General features: G+C 53.6%; 7 protein-coding genes across 7 annotated transcripts; 5 read left to right on the plus strand and 2 right to left on the minus strand.

The window, feature by feature from the left end:
* Positions 1 to 163: 163 nt before the first annotated feature.
* BJY04DRAFT_219316 (class I SAM-dependent methyltransferase) lies at positions 164 to 1,048 on the minus strand (the record flags this gene model as incomplete). Its single annotated transcript, XM_073716557.1, has 1 exon — positions 164 to 1,048. The coding sequence occupies one exon, from the start codon at positions 1,046 to 1,048 to the stop codon at positions 164 to 166; it is 885 nt and encodes a 294-aa protein (XP_073570136.1).
* Positions 1,049 to 1,564: 516 nt separating this feature from the next.
* BJY04DRAFT_219317 (DUF4396 domain-containing protein) lies at positions 1,565 to 2,290 on the plus strand (the record flags this gene model as incomplete). The annotated part of the gene is made up of 2 exons (XM_073716558.1): positions 1,565 to 1,943; positions 1,998 to 2,290. 2 exons carry the CDS (start codon positions 1,565 to 1,567, stop codon positions 2,288 to 2,290), a joined length of 672 nt encoding a protein of 223 aa, XP_073570137.1.
* A 140-nt stretch (positions 2,291 to 2,430) lies between these two features.
* BJY04DRAFT_228620 (Diacylglycerol acyltransferase family) lies at positions 2,431 to 5,149 on the minus strand (the record flags this gene model as incomplete). Its single annotated transcript, XM_073718880.1, has 4 exons — positions 2,431 to 3,412; positions 3,476 to 3,862; positions 3,916 to 4,554; positions 4,608 to 5,149. The coding sequence occupies 4 exons, from the start codon at positions 5,147 to 5,149 to the stop codon at positions 2,431 to 2,433; spliced, it is 2,550 nt and encodes an 849-aa protein (XP_073570138.1).
* A 727-nt stretch (positions 5,150 to 5,876) lies between these two features.
* Positions 5,877 to 7,813, plus strand: BJY04DRAFT_228622 (cytochrome P450; the record flags this gene model as incomplete). Its single annotated transcript, XM_073718881.1, has 8 exons — positions 5,877 to 5,969; positions 6,012 to 6,107; positions 6,154 to 6,223; positions 6,276 to 6,659; positions 6,704 to 6,875; positions 6,931 to 7,306; positions 7,368 to 7,528; positions 7,581 to 7,813. The coding sequence occupies 8 exons, from the start codon at positions 5,877 to 5,879 to the stop codon at positions 7,744 to 7,746; spliced, it is 1,518 nt and encodes a 505-aa protein (XP_073570139.1). The 3' UTR covers positions 7,747 to 7,813.
* Positions 7,814 to 8,544: 731 nt separating this feature from the next.
* BJY04DRAFT_228624 (elongation of very long chain fatty acids protein) lies at positions 8,545 to 9,558 on the plus strand (the record flags this gene model as incomplete). The annotated part of the gene is made up of 3 exons (XM_073718882.1): positions 8,545 to 8,931; positions 8,981 to 9,263; positions 9,329 to 9,558. The coding sequence occupies 3 exons, from the start codon at positions 8,545 to 8,547 to the stop codon at positions 9,556 to 9,558; spliced, it is 900 nt and encodes a 299-aa protein (XP_073570140.1).
* A 2,871-nt stretch (positions 9,559 to 12,429) lies between these two features.
* BJY04DRAFT_228625 (P-loop containing nucleoside triphosphate hydrolase protein) lies at positions 12,430 to 16,367 on the plus strand (the record flags this gene model as incomplete). Its single annotated transcript, XM_073718883.1, has 3 exons — positions 12,430 to 12,585; positions 12,692 to 15,972; positions 16,019 to 16,367. 3 exons carry the CDS (start codon positions 12,430 to 12,432, stop codon positions 16,365 to 16,367), a joined length of 3,786 nt encoding a protein of 1,261 aa, XP_073570141.1.
* Positions 16,368 to 17,226: 859 nt separating this feature from the next.
* On the plus strand, positions 17,227 to 18,117 carry BJY04DRAFT_219322 (Clr5 domain-containing protein; the record flags this gene model as incomplete). Its single annotated transcript, XM_073716559.1, has 1 exon — positions 17,227 to 18,117. One exon carries the CDS (start codon positions 17,227 to 17,229, stop codon positions 18,115 to 18,117), a length of 891 nt encoding a protein of 296 aa, XP_073570142.1.
* Between the last annotated feature and the right edge of the window lie 1,310 nt (positions 18,118 to 19,427).

Below are 19,427 nucleotides of genomic sequence, written 5' to 3' on the forward strand. Positions count from 1 at the left end.
ATGGATTCAGTATCTCGCAGTCACACCTTCTCCGGCCGAAGCTCGGTGTCTTAATAGCGACCACGTACCACCTAGACACAAACGTAGTACTCGTAGCACAGGAAACACCCACAAACAAAAACGGACCATTTCCTCTGTATGACCGAACAGCACGGAGAATATATCATTTCCTCGCAACAGCAACCCACGCAACCATCTCTAACCTTGCAGTCTCTTTCTCCTCCTCCGTGAGACCCCCCCTAACCTCCTCCACCCACCTCTCTTTCTCCCCTTCACTCCACCCCTCCGTAACCAGCCGAAGAAACGCAGTCTTCAAAATATCCATCAAATCATCTAAATCCTCGCCCCTATACCCAACCACCTTCTCAAAAACCTCAATCTTCCCCCTCTCAAACCCTCCTCCCTCCAAGACACCCACCAACTTCTCCCTCGTCATCCACTCTCTCGGCATCGGGACCTCCCACGGCGTAGCCTCAGGCCGCACAGCAAGCTGCGCCTGGTGAATCGGTCGTAAATAGCCTAGCTTCTTCCACGTTGTTACGAACGCTGTTCCTCCCGGGGAAAGCGTCCGATAGACCTGCCCCGCCGCTTTCACCCCGTCAGGGAAGAAAGGGAACCCAAGGTTCGTGTATGAATGGGTGAAGGTGTTATCCTCGTACTGTAATTCCTCTGCGTTTTGGACAGAGATGTTCAGGATTACGTTTAATTTCTTCTCTTCTCGCTCCGTGCCGGTGTTTGGGTCAGGGATCCATCCATTCCGCGTTGCTTTAGTGGTGAGGTTTGAGATCATTGTCGGCGCGAAATCCGCTGCGTAGACCTGAGGTAGTGACGCTGGGTCAGGGAAGAGGTTGATGATTTCCTCGGTGATGATCCCTGTGCCGCAGGCGTTGTCGAGGACCACGGAGGAGGAGGTAACCTTTGGATTGAGGAAGAGGATGTACTGCGCCACCTCGCGCGTGCAGCCGCCGGTTAGGCGCTCGTAGACGTCGCTTGCTTTGTTGAAGGCGTAGGCTGCGGTGCCTGAGGGTGGGTGTGTTGGTGTGGCCATGTTTGCGAGATCGTAGTTGGTAGCAGTCTATACCTCCTTATTCAGCTAGAAGTGGTTGGGGTGAATCAAATGCATACGATATCGTTTGAAAGTTGGTGGCTTTTATCTTGCCTTCTGGACTACCAAGGTACACACTCTAGCGTACGTATTAACGATACTTGACCAATCTGATGGTATCAAGGTCCCTCCTACCTCTCGTGTTCGGAGACATTGCGGAGATATATTTTGCGGCGTCCGCCCAACCTAGATTACTACACTTCAGTGCAGTGCGTGTCCATAAGTGACCATTACTCTTATTTTAGCATAATATGACTTGGATGAACAGTGATTTAACACAAGATTTCCTCAACGTCGCTGGATGTGACCAAATCGTGTTCAACACGCTGTGGGCGAAGGCTCGATACCATTAACCACCGTCACGTGAATGCGATGCGCCGTTTTCGCGTTTTCCCCTCAAAACAAGCGTCAGCAAAGGCCTGCCACCAAGATGAACGTTCCTTTCGCTAATTTCCCATCATGTTATCAAGAGGACCACTCCGTGTGGTCTGCTCACAATATGCCCACCCCTTGAAGAGCCTGCGAGGGCATAGACGCGTCGCCCCAGACACATTCGCGATCTCATGCCGATCACGGCTCACTCCAAGCAGAGCATCGTCCTCTGCAGGAATCGGCTGCAACAAAAAAGAGCGAACAACAGATCCTCAACTAAAAAGAACTCCTGAGCGGCGCTCGCCTTTCGACAACGGCTTTTGGACATGCCGCCACACCTGGCGACGCGCCGGGATCAACACGCTTCGATGTCTAGTTGGCTGCACCGTTGGTGACTTTTCGGCGCTGTGGATGCTGCAGACGTACGCGCCTGCGCTTGGAATGGGCACTATCATGGGTTTATCCAGTAACTATGTACTATGCATTCTCATTCCAAACTGTCGGTGCTAATTCCGAATAGTGGCCTCAGGCATCACAACATCGATAATCCTCGAGACCATCCTCCTCCGCCGAGGCCCCGACAACCTCTCCTGGAAGATGGCTGCCCGCACGGCAATGGGAATGAGTCTCGTGTCTATGCTTGCTATGGAAGCTGCAGAGAATCTAGTCGACTATCACCTCACTGGCGGTGTTGTGGCGCTCGATGACCCGAAGTTCTGGCTTGCGGCTGTTGTCTCGGTGGGCGCTGGGTGTCTCGCGCCGCTGCCGTATAATTACTGGCGGTTGAGGGTTTATGGAAAGGCTTGTCATTGACGATGGAATATGAAATGTAAATAGGTATGTATGTTGCATCTTGTACAAAAACTAACAGGAATCGAATAATCTCATCTCATCTCATCTCATCTCAACCCTCCACCCTAAACCATCCAAGCATCAAGACCCTACCACGAATCCTACTCAACAACCTCAAACTTCACCGACGCATCCTCCCCAAACACATCCCTCCACCCCTCCCAAATCCCCCTCAACCCATCCACATACCTCGCCTGCAACTCCTCCACATACCCCTCATCCACATCAAACCGCTGCTGCCTCACCACCACCGGCTCCCCAACAACAACATGCAACTCCCGTCTAAACGGACAAAAGATATTAAACCGCCCCAACGAAAACGCAACCTTATGCCCAACACTCTTCTCCCAAATCCACGCAACCACCCCCTTAACACTCCACCTCTCCACAACCAACGGCTTAAACAGATCATTCTCCCCAAAGACAAGCACCGGCACAAGATCCGCCCCGGTCTCAACAGCAAGCCGGATAAACCCCTTCCGGATCTTAATCACGATCCCCATCGTCCCGGGCTTCGCGATCCGGTATTCTCGGCTTCCCCCGACGCTTATCGTGATTGCTTTCCCCATCCCCCGGAGATCGTACCCGCCTCGCGTGAGATGCTGAATGCAGCTGTCTTTGCTAACGCCGCTCTGCCCGCGCAGGAAGAGATACTCTCTTAACAGCGGCGTCGTGAACATCGCATCCTTAACGAGCATCGTGTTCGTGATTCCCGGGAATAATTCCTCGAACCCGCTTGCGTCGGCGGAGAACGCACCGACGAGACCATGACATGCAATCCCGTGCGGGTGTCCTCCAAAGACGTATTTCTTGCGAGGAGATAGGGGCGTCGTCCGGTAGAGGTTTATCGGGAAGTAAGATGCGTGCAGGCGCCAGAGGAGCGACGAGCGGAACCACTTGCTGCGCGACTTGTGGGTTGTTTTGTGTGCGTTGCTGAGGAATTTGATGTGGATTATGTAGAGGACCGCGAGGATGCGCGTGTATGGGAACAGCAGGAGGGAGTAGCCGAGTATGGGGAGGAGGAACCAGGTGTTTGAGATGAATGTTACGGCGAGGAGTTCGGCGAGGCGGCGGAAGATGGATCTGCAGATGAGTTAGTACCGTAGGAGGATATGAGGTGGGTGTGGAGAAGGGAGGGGGGCTAACTTGTTCTCCTTTGCTGTGTCGGCTGGCCTTTTCAACGTCTCTAGTGTCTTTCCAGAGGCATTTGTTATCTTCACGATCCGCGGATCATCGTCCTTGGGTTCTGGGACTGCGATCATGCTTTTATCTGGTCGCGCGGCGAGGTCCGCGATGCGCTCTGCTGCCGCGACACGGCCTTCTTTCTTTTGGCAGAGTTTCTGGAATTCAGCTGCCTTCTTCAGGTACGACTGGTTGCCGACGACTTTGATCAGAGCACGACTCAACTCCTTCCCGCTGATGTCAGGTGCCCGGGTCTTGTTCCCGTAGACACCGATACCGAGCCACTCGGCGCGGGCGGAGTTCTCGTAGCAGTCCTGCCAAGCTGGGAGGACGACGTGGGGGACACCATTCCTACCTTCGTTAGTACAGACTGCTGGAAAATGGTATAGGTAAGAGGGACTTACTGAATAGCCTCATACCACGAATTCGCCCCGCCATGATGAACCGAGCACACGATCTGCCCCGTCTCCAGCATCGCCATTGGCTCGACCTCGAACCAGGACAGAATCCGCACCTGGTCCGTATCTAGCTGCGCCTGCAGCGGGGTCGTCGACTGGCTATATACCTCATCCTGGTCATGTGGATGTTTCGGCAGTTTCCAGAGCACCTGGATCCCCTTTCCAGAAGGCGACTTCAGGAACGCGTCCACACCCAGCGCGATCTCGTGCACGACGCTGGGGTCCGGCGCATACAGCGTGCCCAAATTAATGAGCACGGTAGGAGCCTTGTGCAGCCAGGTGAACATCTCCGGGTCCTGCGTCTTGACTGGTGCGACAGGGAGGAGGATCGGACCGCATGCGATCACGTTGTCGGGGACTTTCATCGGCCAGTCGAGCTCTTTTAGAGCTGGGGAGAGGTGCAGCCGGTTCGGCATCCAGGCGTCGGCGAAGGGGAAACGGCCGTGGATCTTGTGCTTGATGCGCCAGTCGCGGATCTCGCGCCGGCGGCCGCTGCCATGGTACATCTTGGCCGTCTTCATGACGGCCATTGTGTTGAAGGGGATCAGATGCGGGGGGAGTGGGTAAGGGAAGCCTGTTCCTGGCCTGAGGTTGTCAGTATTGTACAAGCGCTGCTGGGAGAACGGATGGGAACTTACATCGGATACTTCCACGCCCATGCCGCATTCTTCTGCAGTCCCAAAACAATATGGCTCAGCGAAGTCGTATTCAGCAGAACACAGGTATGCCCCGCGTTATACGCGGCATCGCGGCCTTGAAGGAAGAAGAAATCGATCGCGCACAGGCTCGGATTCACGTCCTTGATGATCCCCAAACAACTCTCGTAGATCTCTACATACTCGTCCTCCGTCCACCCCCAGATATCCTCGCACAGCGACTTGAAGCCCAGCACTGAGCCGGTATATCCCGGTGGATGGAACGCTCCGCGCTTGCCTGTGCGGATAAAGATCTCTGTGTTTGAGGGCCCGCGCACAGGGTGGAAGTGGATGCGCGATTTATAGGATGCATCGTAGGCTGCCTCGTTATCGTGGAGGAGCTTGTTCAGACGCTTTTCGAGAACAGGGAAAGACGCGAGATGGATATTTATGTCCCCGCGCACGAGCAGCTCGTGGATGATTGCGAGGACGATGTTGGTTTGGCCATGCTCGCTGTTCGCGAGGAAGAGCACGCTGGTTGGCATGATTCTGTGCTGTGCGGTGCTTGCTGTGCTGTGATTGCGCAAGAAACCGGACAGTGCCCGCAGATATACCTTCTTTTTGGGTGTTTCAGGGGAATACCGAGGCGACCCTGAAAATGAGGGATCAACTGTGATCACAAATGCCGTGACAGCAAGGAGGGGTCCAAACTTCCATCGTGAGACTGGGAGTGTATCCAGACCAGCCAGGGCGGATCTCATTTCCACATCCTACCTACTCTAGGGTCTTCCTCCGCGCGATAGATCCAGGGAAAAATAAAAAAGAATAATTGTCGTCCAAGCTGAGACTCCCTGGGAGATAAGATCGCCCCACCGTTCTCCGACAAGCACTCAACCGTCGCTGTTTCATCGTGCTAGGGCAGGGCTGGCTTCCTCGGCTTGCGCCCATATGAAAATTGGTCCGCATTCGATCGTCCAATTTTTGAATCCTGCCTGCAGATCCATCTCATTTCATGACACACTGATACAGTCTCACTAAATTGGTATTCTGTAATCGGCATTTCCTGACCTCCTGCATGGCTCAAGTTTCGGCATTGGAGTCGTTGTCACAGGTCGTATGGGGCGATTTTGAGTCTTGTCCCTGTGCTGGCCCTAGCGGGTTGGATCGGAGAGAGTCGACTAAACTAACTATGTCTTGGTCGTATATAACCTTCTGAGACGGGTACTTGGGTTTTGTCTTGTGTGTTTGAGTAACAGATTGCTTGCTGTCAAGATGTCGCTCACTATGGCTGTGCCCCATGCTTTCTCGCTCAGCAGGTTCGACGATGTTTCTACACTGTTGGTCTCGGCTTTGAGTTTTATTCTCGTAAGTATTTCTCTAGTTGTCTGGTGTATGCTAACGGTATAGATTCCTGGTGCACTTATCTTCTGTCTCCAGCTCCTCCAACCTGGGCCTGTTATCAAGGGTGTGAAAGGGCCTCTTATTGGGAGGTTTCTGTTCGGCGTAAGCATGTCTTGACAGCTTATATGCAGCATCCTAACTTCCGCAGCTGGACACGAAACTGGGTTTCCTCTCTGGAAAGAGCGCCTTCAAGTTCAACTCCCTCCACCGGAAATATGGTACGTCAGCCTGTCCCTTCATACAACACTTGCTAACCTGTATGTTCTACAGGAAACGTCGTTCGCTTCGCCCCCGGCCAGCTCTCCACGAACACGATTAAATCTATGCGAAACATCTACGGCGCTGGTCTTGGGAAGAGTAACACCTTTCTTAAAACCGGTTTCTACAAGGCCATTTCAAGGCGCAACATCTTCACAGCCTCCGACCCATACTACCATGCCACCGTGCGCAAGCTTTTCAGTCCATCGCTCAGCCCTGGATGCATGGCTGCACACGAAGACGTGATCAAAGGCTGCATTTCCCGATTCCACGCTCTCGTTAAGAAGAGAATGGAGAATAGCAAGGCGATCAGCTTGAACGATCTTTACTACTCCCTCTCTGTGGATATGGTCTCGGAGGTTCTCATCGGAAAGCCTCTGGGGTGTATTGAGCGAGGTGAGTTCATTCCCATCCAGTGCCAACCAGTCTAACACTTTCAGGCCGTCCCTTTTTCTGGACCGAGCAACTCCCCCGCATCTTCTACTGGGCTACAATCCGCGACCAATTCCAAGGCTCCGGCGTCCCAACCCTCATCAAATGGATGCTCCGCCAGATCCTCCGCAAGGGAATCCGTCAGCGCAGCGAAGAAGCCAGGATGCGTCTGATCCGGGAGTATGTGTCCCACCAGCATCCCCGAGATATAATTCTTCTAACAACTCCACCACAGACAGCTAAAAGCAACGCACACCCGGCGCGACATCATGGTCGAAGTCCTCGAACGCTCCGAATCCAGCACCCTCCCCGAAGACGAAATCGCCGAGAACTTCTCCGCCATCATGCTGGCAGGCTTCCACACAACCTCGCACGCAATCTGCGCCGCCATCTGGCTCGTCCTCTCCCACCCAGAAACCCACGCGGAATTAACCAACGAGCTGCGATCGGCGTTTGCCTCCCCGGAAGACGTCTCGCTCGAAATCCTGCAGAAACTCCCCTGGTTGAATTCTGTTATTACCGAGACGCTCAGGATCTACCCCCCTGTTCCCCTCGGAGGACCCCGGGTTAGTCCTGGGGCGTATGTCGATGGTGTCTATGTCCCGGCTGGGGTATGTCATAATATACAGAGCTATATCCTGTGAAGAGTTCTTCTGACTGGAAATCACATAGGTTGAGATCTGCACGTCGCTTTACGCCCTCCACCACAATCCCGAGTACTTCCATGAGCCGTCGCAGTTCCGCCCGCAGCGGTGGATCAACCCTGTCTCGATGGATAAGAAAGAGGCAGTCCAGCCGTTCTTGCTGGGGAGTCGGTCTTGTATTGCGAAATAGTGAGTTCTGAGTTACGGTCTGGTTGGTGCTTAGTGTTCTGACAGGTTTTAGCTTCGCGCAGCAAATGATGCTCCTCTCGCTGGCGTCGTTCTTCGTCCAGTTTGATGGGAAGTATGTGGGTAGGGTGAAGGATTGGACGAGGGATAGTCGGTGCTATGCGTTTTGGGAACTTCCTGATCTGAAGGTTGTTTTGCAGGATCGGATGGCTTCTGCTTGAAAGAGACGCTGAGAGCGGGGTCTGGGGTGATTTCTTGTATGGTAGAGAGTTTGATGTGTTTCATGTTGGTCATGGTAGATATCCAATGTTTTTCGTACTAGTTTATTCAATAGGATTGGCATGGGCTGGTCCTGCTGTTGCCGTGGAAGATTTGCCTTCATTCAGAGTTTTCCATCTATTCAGAACTTCTTCACAATTTTCCACCTGCTTGTCTGTATCCACACTCCGACCATCTTCGAGGTCCTACTGTCACCAAATCACACTGAGACCAAGATCAGCACCATCGGAAAGAATTCCTCTCTCAGTAACTCTGGTCCAGATCCCCGTCGTTCTGGAAAACACCATCCCACTTCCATAGACATGTAGGGCTGCAGGCTTGAATTTTGGGCACGCCCGAAATGAAATCCCCACTCCACAGCTAAATTTTGGGCGACACATGGCTCCCAGAATCCTGGTTACAGAATCACGGTCTAGCTTTGGAAGTTTCGTCTTCACCAGTCCCTGATGCACGGTCTCCGGCACATGGCCCTGGCACTGCGAAATGCCGACAGGGTCATGTCACGGACTACGGAAGAAGTGAGGTTGAATTGTGATGGCCGGGGAGATGAGAATGGAGGTTTCAAGGGTGATGGGACTCGGCAGTTGATGATTTAGGAGTAGATAGATAAAGGTCCCTGCATCAGGAAGGGTCTACCTGAGTATCATCGAGTGAGGACTCAGGATATCTCTCTCACAGCCTGTTTCTCCAAGTCTTTCTTTCTTTCTTGCACTGTTCTGTCACCTCCATTTTCAGTAACTATGGCACTCCCCTCCCTCGAACGCCCCTTCGGCGTGCATCTCTGGCCACACTTCAGCAAAGGCTTCACAGCCTTAACTGGAAAATCCCCAGCTGACTTCCAGCTCGTCCCGGGCGTGACACCCATGACAACACTGCAAGGAACCCTCGTGTCGCTGGCAACATACTACGTTGTGATCTTCGGCGGCAGACAGGTAATGAAGAACGTGCCCGCATTCAAACTGCAGACACCCTTTATCATCCACAACTTCATCCTGACGCTTATTTCCGGCGGACTGCTTGCGTTGTTCCTTGAGCAAATTCTCCCTACGCTTGCAAGCGATGGCGTCCTCGTCGCGATCTGTGATGCACGGGGTGGATGGACGGATGAGCTTGTTTTTCTTTACTACGTTCGTCTCCCCAACAATTCCTTGTATCCCAAGCACTAACAGTAGGTAGTTGAACTACCTGACCAAGTACCTTGAACTCGCGGACACCGTGTTCCTCGTCCTGAAGAAGAAACCGCTTACATTCCTGCACACGTACCACCACGGCGCCACAGCGCTGCTCTGCTACGTCGAGCTCGTCGGCCGCACATCCGTCTCCTGGGTCCCGATCACACTCAATCTAACCGTCCATGTGGTAATGTACTGGTACTACTTTCAGAGCGCCCGGGGGATCAAAATCTGGTGGAAGAAATACATCACCATCCTGCAGATCGCACAGTTCATCATCGATATCGGTAAGTTATCTCCCCTTTACTTCACCCCCCACCACTGCCAGTGAACATAAATTTACAAGGGAAAGGCTTCATCTACTTCGCCAGCTACACCTACTTCGCATCGACGTACTTCCCCTGGGCGCCGAACCGCGGCCATTGCATGGGCGAGGAGTACGCGGCGGGCTTTGGCGTGTTTATTATTAGCTCCTACCTGTTGCTGTTTATTTCGTTCTACTTGACGACGTATAAGAAGGCGGCGCCGAAGATCATGAGTCAGGCTTCGAGGGCGCTGGCGAGTGGGAAGAAGGGGCTGTGATTGGGTTGTGGTTCGGGGTGACTTTTCTTTCTGTATGTGTCTGGGCGGCGGTCGATTGGAGGTGCAGATTGGAAGAGAGGGGAGACTAGAAGGTTGGTAGGGGGCAATTCTGCGTGTGGGGAGAAAGATGGTCTTGGTGTCTATGAATCTTGTTTTGTTCTGAGCTTCCTGGTTACTCGATGCTGCTGTACGCCTGCATATTCAGATGCTTATACCATGTTTGTTTATTTCTTAATTACCGGATACCATTTCTGGAGATACCACCGAGAGTTCTATCTTCCCTTTTGCTTGCTTAGTCCATCCCCTGCAAGAACTCCAGGGCATGAGCCTGTGCCCGTGCAAATCCGCAACCAGACCCAGTACCTGGAAAACATACACATTCCCGAGAAGGCATGAACCCCGTAACATGGAGCCCACTTACCACGGCAAAGACTCGAGAGCGGTCCAGCCAGGACAAAGCCCTGGGCCTCAGTCGACCCGCACGCCCAGTCCTTCCCTGGCAGCATGCCCTACGGAGTCCAGCCCCCGCAAACTAGTCAGTCCACAAACACCGGTCTGTGCTGTCGGCCGACTTCCAGCCTGTCACGTCCTCGCAAAGCCAGATCTGATGTAATAATTGCCTTATCACGGTCGAGGTCGAGTCAGAGCGCACTCCACCTGGAAGGATCTGATAACCTTCTTCCGTGGTGGGAGACATCCCCGACACCGGCCTTGTTGGTGAACTCCGGATTGCCTGTACCAACTTCCTACTGCTACTATCCACAATCACTCCCAAGGTACTCATACTGTGGATAGATGATCTATCTACTCCATCCGACTAGAAACAGGAAACAAGCTCGCTGCCAGATACACAAGTCTGGAACCGTCCGAATGCCTCGGAACTTTGACAACCGCCGATCTCAGCCTCTCTGGTACAGCATCCGGGGATGCGATGTGCAGCACGTTGGGATCGGCGGTCCTCGTGCGCCCGTGACAGGACGGCTTGATATCCTGAATTGATACTTGCTTGTGCTCGCTACCAGTTCTCCAGCAGGATATTTCCGTGGATCTCAGTGTTATCTGTTTTTGATCTGCAAACACTTGGAGACGGAGGTTATTCTGGAACGGGTGTTCAGATACGGTTTTCATGGATGATGGCAATATATATCGATCGGAGTGGTGTCTGAGTAGGATTTATGATTTTGTAAATAGGTAAATTCTAGAGTCCAAGTCTAACATTCTTAACGCTATTGGCGCTATCCTCGTGGTCTACTAGTCGTCTTTGGCTCTCTCGACTCTCTCGATACTCAGAAATCTCTGTACTCCGATGAGCTAAGCCGGCGAGGAAGATCAGCCAAGTTTGAGCAGAGTACGAATGTAGGATCGCCGCCGTCAGCCAGTAGGCAATACACGTGGATAATGTCGTGATTTGCGCCATACAACTGACAGCCAGATATGACTAACCATGGTAACTCACTGGTTAAGTCGACTGAAAATTCGCCAACCGGACCTCGATCTCTACGCGGTATGTCTTGCGACATAACAATGCGGTGACAGGAGAAGGTCGAATTGACTATACAGAGTGAAACATGGTTGACACTGTCAATTGAAGAAATCCTCATCCTTTTCACAGACGTTTCACATGGCCGCTAGTTTTAGGGCTGGAGTTGATGGCCCCGTCGTAGACTAGCCTAGTCTTAGCCTGTCAGTGTCGATCTTTGGAGGTCGAAGTCGACAGATCTAATCTCAAGTAGGATCTAAAACATTGATCAATCTCTTCGCATTGCTTACCGTTATAGAGCATCTGTAACAGCGTCTCTAGATAAGGGATTTTCTGTAACAAATCTGCGACAACCCCAATAAGTAAAAACAAGGTTCAACGGGTGTATCAGAAGTGCCGCATCAACAGTAATACATTCAAGCTAATCTCCCCTTAATGCTCAAGCAAATGGATACGTCGATCCGCGCCCTGTTCGCAGCCTTAAGCAGCGGTAAGTGATTTAGCCTGAAACATCGACCCACGGGTGAGAACCTAGGCTTTGAACTGCCGAAATCGAGGGATATGACAACTCGGTGGAAGGGTCTGGTTTCACCATTGTGCATCATGCAGCCCTGTAATTGCTCTTGCATGGGGTTGTGTTGGTGAGAGTTACACTGTAAGGAGGATCCACATTCCCGCCCGCAAGCCCTCATTTTACTCCCTACTACAAGCTGCCAAATAATTCGGCACATGATCGTGAGTGGTGAGCATAATCCAGATATGTGACAGTAACCTGATGGAGGATCAGACACTGGCGAGTTAACGTCTGTTTCACGATCAACTCCCACCGAGGCGTAGCCCCATACTGTCGGCATTGGTCCTGTGCCTGTGGGCCATTATTGCCACAGATGAGTCTCCGGCATTCGCTGCCTGCGGGGATCACCAGTGTCAGTCGGAAGAGGACTCTGTTGCAGTCACGGTCTTGCGCTAGGAGTTTCCTGCTCTCCTGAGTTGACTTGACTTTGAGTCGCGCGGAATCTGCCATCGTTCTAGGTCTATTCTGGAAGCGTCTCCGATTGTACCAGCGACATACCCAAGCTTGACACGCTATACGCGATTTCCTTACTCAATTTTGAGCCTCTTGTTGGAGTATCGCATCGCATTGTGTATAGCACCCCTACCTCTCTTTCAACCTCAACCTCAACAACGAGGAATAATGCCCAACTAGCTACGCTCTCTACCTCCCTGACAATACTACAATATACTACAACAAAATGCGCCCCCCACGCCCCCGCCAGAACAGCACCCTCAGCACCTTCACCGCAAACCACAACCATGATACCACCGACCGCGAAGAAATCCCCCTCGAATCCGTGCGCATGACGCGCCGCTCCCTCCTCTTCCTGTCGGACATGCAAAAGGACATCCTCGAGCAGCAGATCCAAATGCCTACACCGAAGGTCGGCTACTTCATGATCTACAGCTATGCGCAGGGGTGGGATTGGTTCTTCTTGATTCTAGGAGGACTCTGTGCGATTGGGGGAGGGGCAGCGCTGCCGCTATTCACTGTATGTTTTCTCCTCCTCTCTTCCCAGGAAGAACGGGCATCGGCATCGGGATTCGATGAACTTGGGGTAAATAGATACTAACACCAGCGTTGAATCAAAACAACAGGTCTTCTTCGGCAACATCACCTCCACCTTCCGCGACGTCGCCAGCTACACCCTCCCCTACGACGACTTCTACGACATCCTAACAAAAAACGTCCTCTACTTCATCTACTTAGGAATAGCTGAATTCCTCACCATCGGCTTCGCCACATTCTCCTTCGTGCACACCGGCAACACCATAACCCAGCGCATCCGCGTGCGCTACCTGCGCGCCATCCTAACGCAGAACATTGCCTTCTTCGACTCCCTCGGCGCCGGCGAAATCACCACCCGGATTTCCGGCGACATGGCCCTGATCCAAGACGGGGTTAGCGAGAAGGCCTCGCTGGTGCTTACCGGGGTGGCTAGTTTCGTGACCGCGTTCGTGATTGCGTTTGTCAAGTATTGGAGGCTTGCGGCGATTGCGACGAGTACCCTGGGTGCGTTGCTGGGGATTATGGGTGTGGGCTCGACTGTCTCGGTTATATATAGTAAGCGGGCGATTGAGTGTTATGGGCGCTCGGGGAGTGTAGCGGATAATGTGCTGGAGTCGATTCGCACGGTAGTCGCGTTTGGGGCGCAGGAGGGGCTGGCGAGGAAGTATGAGGGGCATCTGCGTGGGGCGGAGAAGTATGGTCGCGTTGTGGCCATGACGTTTGCTGTGGTTATTGGGGGGATTCTGGGGATTATGTATCTGAATTATGGGCTGGGGTTGTGGATGGGGTCGAGGTTTTTGGTGCAGGATCCCGACAATGTTGAGCCCGGGGATATTTTGACGATCATGATGGCGATTATCCTGGGGAGTTATGCGCTGGGGAACGTGGCACCGAATCTGCAGGCTTTCTCGGATGCGGTTGCGGCTGCGACGAAGGTGTTGGGGACGATTGAGAGGGAGTCGCCGCTGAATCCGCTGTCGGGGGAGGGGAAGAGGTTGGGGGATGTGGTTGGAGGGATTGAATTGAGGAATATTCGCCATGCGTATCCGTCTAGGCCGGAAGTTGTTGTTATGGATCGGTTTAATTTGAGCATTCCGGCTGGGAAGACGACGGCGTTTGTGGGACCGTCTGGTTCAGGGAAAAGTACGATTATTGGGCTGCTTGAGCGGTACTATAACCCTATTGCTGGCTCGGTGCTCCTGGACGGGCATGATATCGAGACGCTAAATCTGCAGTGGCTGAGGCAGCAGATCTCGCTTGTGGGTCAGGAGCCACAGTTGTTCACGGCGACGATATTCGAGAATATCAAGTACGGGCTTATTGGCTCGGAATATGAGAAAGAGGATGAAGGACAGATTCGAGCACGGATCTACCAGGCTGCGCGGATTGCGGACGCGCACGACTTCATCACGGCTCTGCCGGACGGGTACGAGACGAATATTGGCACGCTGGCGCTTTCAGGTGGCCAGAAGCAGCGGATTGCGATTGCACGGGCGATTGTGAAGAATCCGAAGATTTTGCTTCTGGATGAAGCCACCTCAGCGCTTGATACAAAGAGTGAAGGGCTAGTGCAGGCTGCTCTTGATCGTGCGGCTGAGGGACGGACCACGATTGTTATTGCGCATCGGCTGTCTACAATCAAGGGGGCGCATAATATCGTTGTAATGATGGGTGGGAAGATTGCCGAGCAGGGGACGCACGGCCAGCTGCTTGCGAAAGCTGGGGTGTATGCGAGTCTTGTGCAGGCACAGAGTATCAAGGAGAGCGGGGAGCATGAGCATGATCCGCTAGAGAAGGAACTGGGATTCAGCAAGGAACTCGGCACAATGTGGTTTGAAGACGACGACGATTTCGAGCACTACATTGCCGACTCGCTCTACTCGCCACTCACCCTCTGGAGGCGTCAGAGTTCAGGAACGGTGCCAACATTAGCTGCTGTCGCCCGCCGGAGACGATTCTCACTATGGACGCTGATCAGGTTCATCGCGAGCTTCAACAAGCCAGAAAAATACATCATGAGCCTCGGCCTGGTCCTATCAATCTTCGCTGGATGCGTGCAACCAGCACAGTCAGTCCTGCTCGCCAAAGCCGTCAACTCTATCTCCATCCCCATCAGCGAATCTGACCGGCTACGCCACGAGACGAACTTCTGGGCATCCATGTTCCTCATGACTGGTCTAGTAACAATCTTCCTCTTCGGCTCCCAAGGCATGCTCTTCGCCTTCAGCGCCGAGAGACTCATCCACCGGGCACGCAGCGCAACCTTCCGCGTCCTCCTCGGACAAGACATCTCCTTCTTCGACGAAGAATCCAACACCACAGGAACCCTCACCACCATCCTCGCCTCAGACATCAAGAACCTCGCCGGCATCAGCGGCGCAACCCTCGGCACCCTCCTCATCGTCACCGTCAACCTCTTCGGCTCGCTAACCGTCGCCATGGCCCTCGGCTGGAAACTCGCCCTCGTCTGCTCCTCCGCCGTCCCCTTACTCCTCCTCAGCGGCTTCCTCCGAACCTGGATCCTCGCCCGCTTCCAGGCCCGCGGCCGAACAGTCTACCAGAAGTCCGCGAGCGAAGTCAGCGAAGCCATCACCGCAATCCGCACCGTCGTCTCGCTCACAATGGAGCAAGTCATCCTCGACTCGTACAAGACTCAACTCCAAAAGCAAGTCCGCGACGATATCCCATCGATCCTACGCTCCTCCTACCTCTACGCCTGCTCCGAAGCCCTCCAGTTCTTCTGCATGGCCCTCGGATTCTGGTACGGCGGCATGCTCCTCGGAAAACACGAATACAGCATCTTCCAATTCTACGTGTGCTTCAGCGAGGTGATCTTCGGCGCGCAGGCCGCAGGCAGCGTCTTCTCCTACGCGCCGGGAATGAGCAAAGCGAAACATGCAGCCGGCGAGTTGAAAGCGCTCTTTGCGCGCCGCCCGAAAATCCACGGTCGCACGGGCGGAGAGGTCGTGTCCTCGATCAGAGGCATGATTGAATTCCGGAATGTCTTCTTTCGATATCCCACCAGGATCCAGATCCCCGTCCTGCAGGGTCTGAGCTTTAGTATTCGGCCGGGCCAGTTTGTTGCGTTTGTGGGGGCGAGCGGGTGTGGGAAGAGTACGACGATTGCGTTGTTGGAGCGCTTCTATGAGCCGCTTGCGGGCGGGATTTATGTTGATGGGAGGGATATTACCGGGTTGGAAATGGGTTCGTATCGACGGAGGCTGGCGTTTGTTGGGCAGGAGCCGGCGTTGTTTCAGGGGAGTATTCGCGAGAATATTCTGCTGGGGATGGAGGACGGGGAGGTTAGTGAGGAGCAGGTGGTTGCGGCGTGCAAGGATGCGAATATCTACGACTTTGTTATCTCGCTGCCGTATGTTTTCTCTATCCTTGTACGAGATAAGTGCTGACCTCTCTAGGCAAGGGTTCAACACCGAAGTCGGCAGCAAAGGAGGGATGCTCTCCGGCGGGCAGAAACAGCGGATTGCCATCGCGCGAGCCCTGCTTCGAGATCCCCGGATCCTGCTGCTTGACGAGGCGACATCGGCGCTGGACTCGGAGAGTGAGAGCATTGTGCAGACGGCGCTGGATACGGCAGCCCGGGGCCGAACGACGTTGGCCGTGGCGCACCGGCTCAGTACGATCCAGCGGGCAGACGTGATCTACGTGCTGGCCAACGGGCGCATTGCAGAATCGGGCACCCATGGCGAGCTGTTGCGGAGGAGGGGGCATTACTATGACTTGGTGAACCTGCAGAGCTTAGCTTGAGGACTGTAGTAGTACCACGGCCCGAGCGGCATTAATTGAGATTGATGGCGAATGAGAGAATATTCACTGTGACAGAGTAAAACTCCGCAGACTCCAGCACTCGGAGGAGGTTCGGTGCCGAAAACCAGCCTGTCGGGAACCTTCAACCCGCAACCCTCACGGTCCTCACTCCTCACTCCTCCTCTCCTCCCCCTCCTCCTCCTCGTGGTTCCATTCACAAGGGCAATAAAGTTGGCGTGATAAGCATCAGGGTAACTGGTTCTGGAAGGTGGCCTCCGAGGTGTGCCCTGATTAGGCGACCAACCAGCAGGCCAGCGGATCCCGCACCGGTCCCTATTCCAATCTCAGTCTAGCCGGCGAAAAAGATCAACTGGGTCGAACCGATGCTTATACCTATTTGGGGCACGGATTATGTGATAAGAGGGTCAACCATGGGTCAACATGATTGCCACTCCCATCAAGCACCACGTGCAGGGCTTGTCTGAGTGGAAATCGGTAGATATGCCCCCTGTTTCACTGCCGACTTGCAGCAGCCGTTGCCATGTCGCCAAACCTGCGCTATTTTGCGTGGCTGGATAAGGCTGCTGGCTGGTAACTGGTTCTGCAGGCAGAGTCTGGGTTTGGATGGATGGCGACAGCTGATCGGCCGATGGGTTTAGCTTAGCTCAGATCATTCTGTTATTACTTATATTACCTGCTATGGGGAAGCTTCAATAGTAGCCGCTTCTCCATTCATCTCCTCTTCTTGGCTGTCTTACTCTGCTGGTCAATCTTATAACTGCTTGACTCGCCTACATCCGTTATCTCTTTCTTCACCCTCGCTCACTCACTACACTATCACAACCACACCCACTACAAAATGAAGAGCGCCATCTCCCCGGACATCTGGGAAACGAAGCGCAGCCTCATCACCAAGCTGTACAAAGATGAGGAGTGGCCGCTCAAGCAGGTCATCAAGCTGGTCCAGACACACGACTTCCACCCCAGTGAATCGCAACTCCGCAGCCGACTGAAGAAATGGCACATCACCAAGCCGTCTCGCAAGAAGTACGACGGCAGCAGGCGTCTCTCCGGCGCAAAGAAGAACGCGCAGAAGCGCCCGTCCGAGTCGCAGGCTGTTCCGTCATCTTCCACATTCCACACCCTTCAATCACAGCCACGACCACTTCCATCGCGCAAGGCCGAGGAGAGTGACTACTCCGACGGCCAGAGCGAGACCTCACGGGCGTCGGTTTCCGTCCACGAGATGTCCACCTCACCCTCCAACCGATACATCCTTCCCTCAAGTCCAATCCAGGAGGAACATCACACATTCACCAATATGATGGCACCTTCAACACCGATAACGCCAGCAGTCTACGGCATGGAAGAGTCAAAACGCGCCAGCAACGCCGGCCAATCGATATACTTTTTTCCCCCAGACTTCAACGCCGCCGAATACGCAGCCTCACATCCAGTCCCCGTCTCATATTCGTCACACTTCGGTTCATTCTCAGCGCCGAGTCCAATGGTTGACCACCGTCCAGATTACATGGCCTACTCCGGCGTCCACTACCTCCCATCGCAATCATTCTCAGACCAAAACAAGGACCACTCAGATCAATTTGTCATGTCCGACCTGCCTCCACCCCTTCTGGACGGGTCCTGGGAATACCAACCGCCCTCTCCGACCTCCGTCTTCCCCCAGCAGTCATACTTCCTGGAGGAGTACCTGCAGCCTCTTGCTCCACCAATATACCCAGCCATGTAACGTCGCTTGCAGTAGCGACGGAGATAAAGTTAAATTAATTCATGTACATACTATTGCAACACGCTAGTTTCATCCACGAGTCTACTATGAATAACCATGACGTACTGAGGCAAAAAGCGGTGATTAGGGCTTCGGCGCACCGGAGCTTTCTGGTTTCGACTTTCTGGTTGACCCGTAAATCATCCGCCGTTTTCGGAGCGCTTCTGTCAGTCAGAAAGAGTGAGTATTCGGTCCCCGCACCCAGACTATCTATACCCTCGGCATGGGCTTTTCTTCTCTTCTCCTCACTCACGCCCTCCCATCTCCTCACCCCGTCTTGCCCTCCTTCTGGATCCGTTTCACCTGCAGGACCAGGATCAAACTTTGCTGCATTCTCCTCTCTCTAGCCATAACAAGAGACTAAGTAGCCATCCTGACTCGTAACACGCCGGGGATCAGGATCTCCAGCTAGCGTCTCGGAGATAGTTCCATTCGCAGCATAGCCCCCCAGTTGATCACCGCAACCTGCCGACCCCACAAATCAAAGTTAACTAGACTGCACTAACGCCCATAGTGTGTTCCAGCTTCACAACCACGAGGACGCTGATGATCTTCTGCCCTGCAGATACCCTACTGGCTGCTGCTGTGACAGCGCTGTTAGATGGGGTATCGGGTGTGATAGTCGTGATTGCCATGCCCTGACGTGGCAGTCTCACTAACTAGTATAGACTCGGATGAATCCCTGGTTCATTTGACTTGATTTCCCCTAGACTAAAGCTAAGGCTAAGGTTAAGGGGGATAGAATAGAGTTACCTCGCCTCGGTATTCTCGCCGAATCAAAGCCCCCGATGTACGTTTCTGCAGACTTGCCGAGGTCTTTTTTCCTACCTTATCTCTGGGTCGTCTATCCATGGAATGTCGCTTCTTCATCCCTTCGACTTCACTCTCTGGTTTGGTTCAGACCTAACGCTCCTTGGGCTCCGACCGTTGGCCGGCCGCGGAGATGCAGGGGCTGCCAGGTACTGGATCGCCTGCCCAGGGATTTTCCTAGCCGTAGCTACGCCACGCCACTGCCCTTGAGGCTTGAGGCGATCCCCTTATTCTATATCTATTTTCTCAACCGTGGCGCTGGGACTGTCGAGGGGATCAGCCCCGTATCGCGTCTCTTGCCTAGTTTTCTTATCGCTCCTTTGGTCTCGGTGTATGGCTGTAGAGATGGCGCAATGGTTGCCTCGGCACTGGCTTTACCTTTGCTTCCCGGTTGACGAGTCACCACCTACGTCTTGGATGGTCAGCTATACAACACAACTCGGTACCACAACCTACATCGC

This window comes from Aspergillus karnatakaensis (assembly GCF_047715665.1).
Source record: "Aspergillus karnatakaensis strain CBS 102800 unplaced genomic scaffold BJY04scaffold_31, whole genome shotgun sequence".
Lineage (NCBI taxonomy): Eukaryota > Fungi > Ascomycota > Eurotiomycetes > Eurotiales > Aspergillaceae > Aspergillus > Aspergillus karnatakaensis.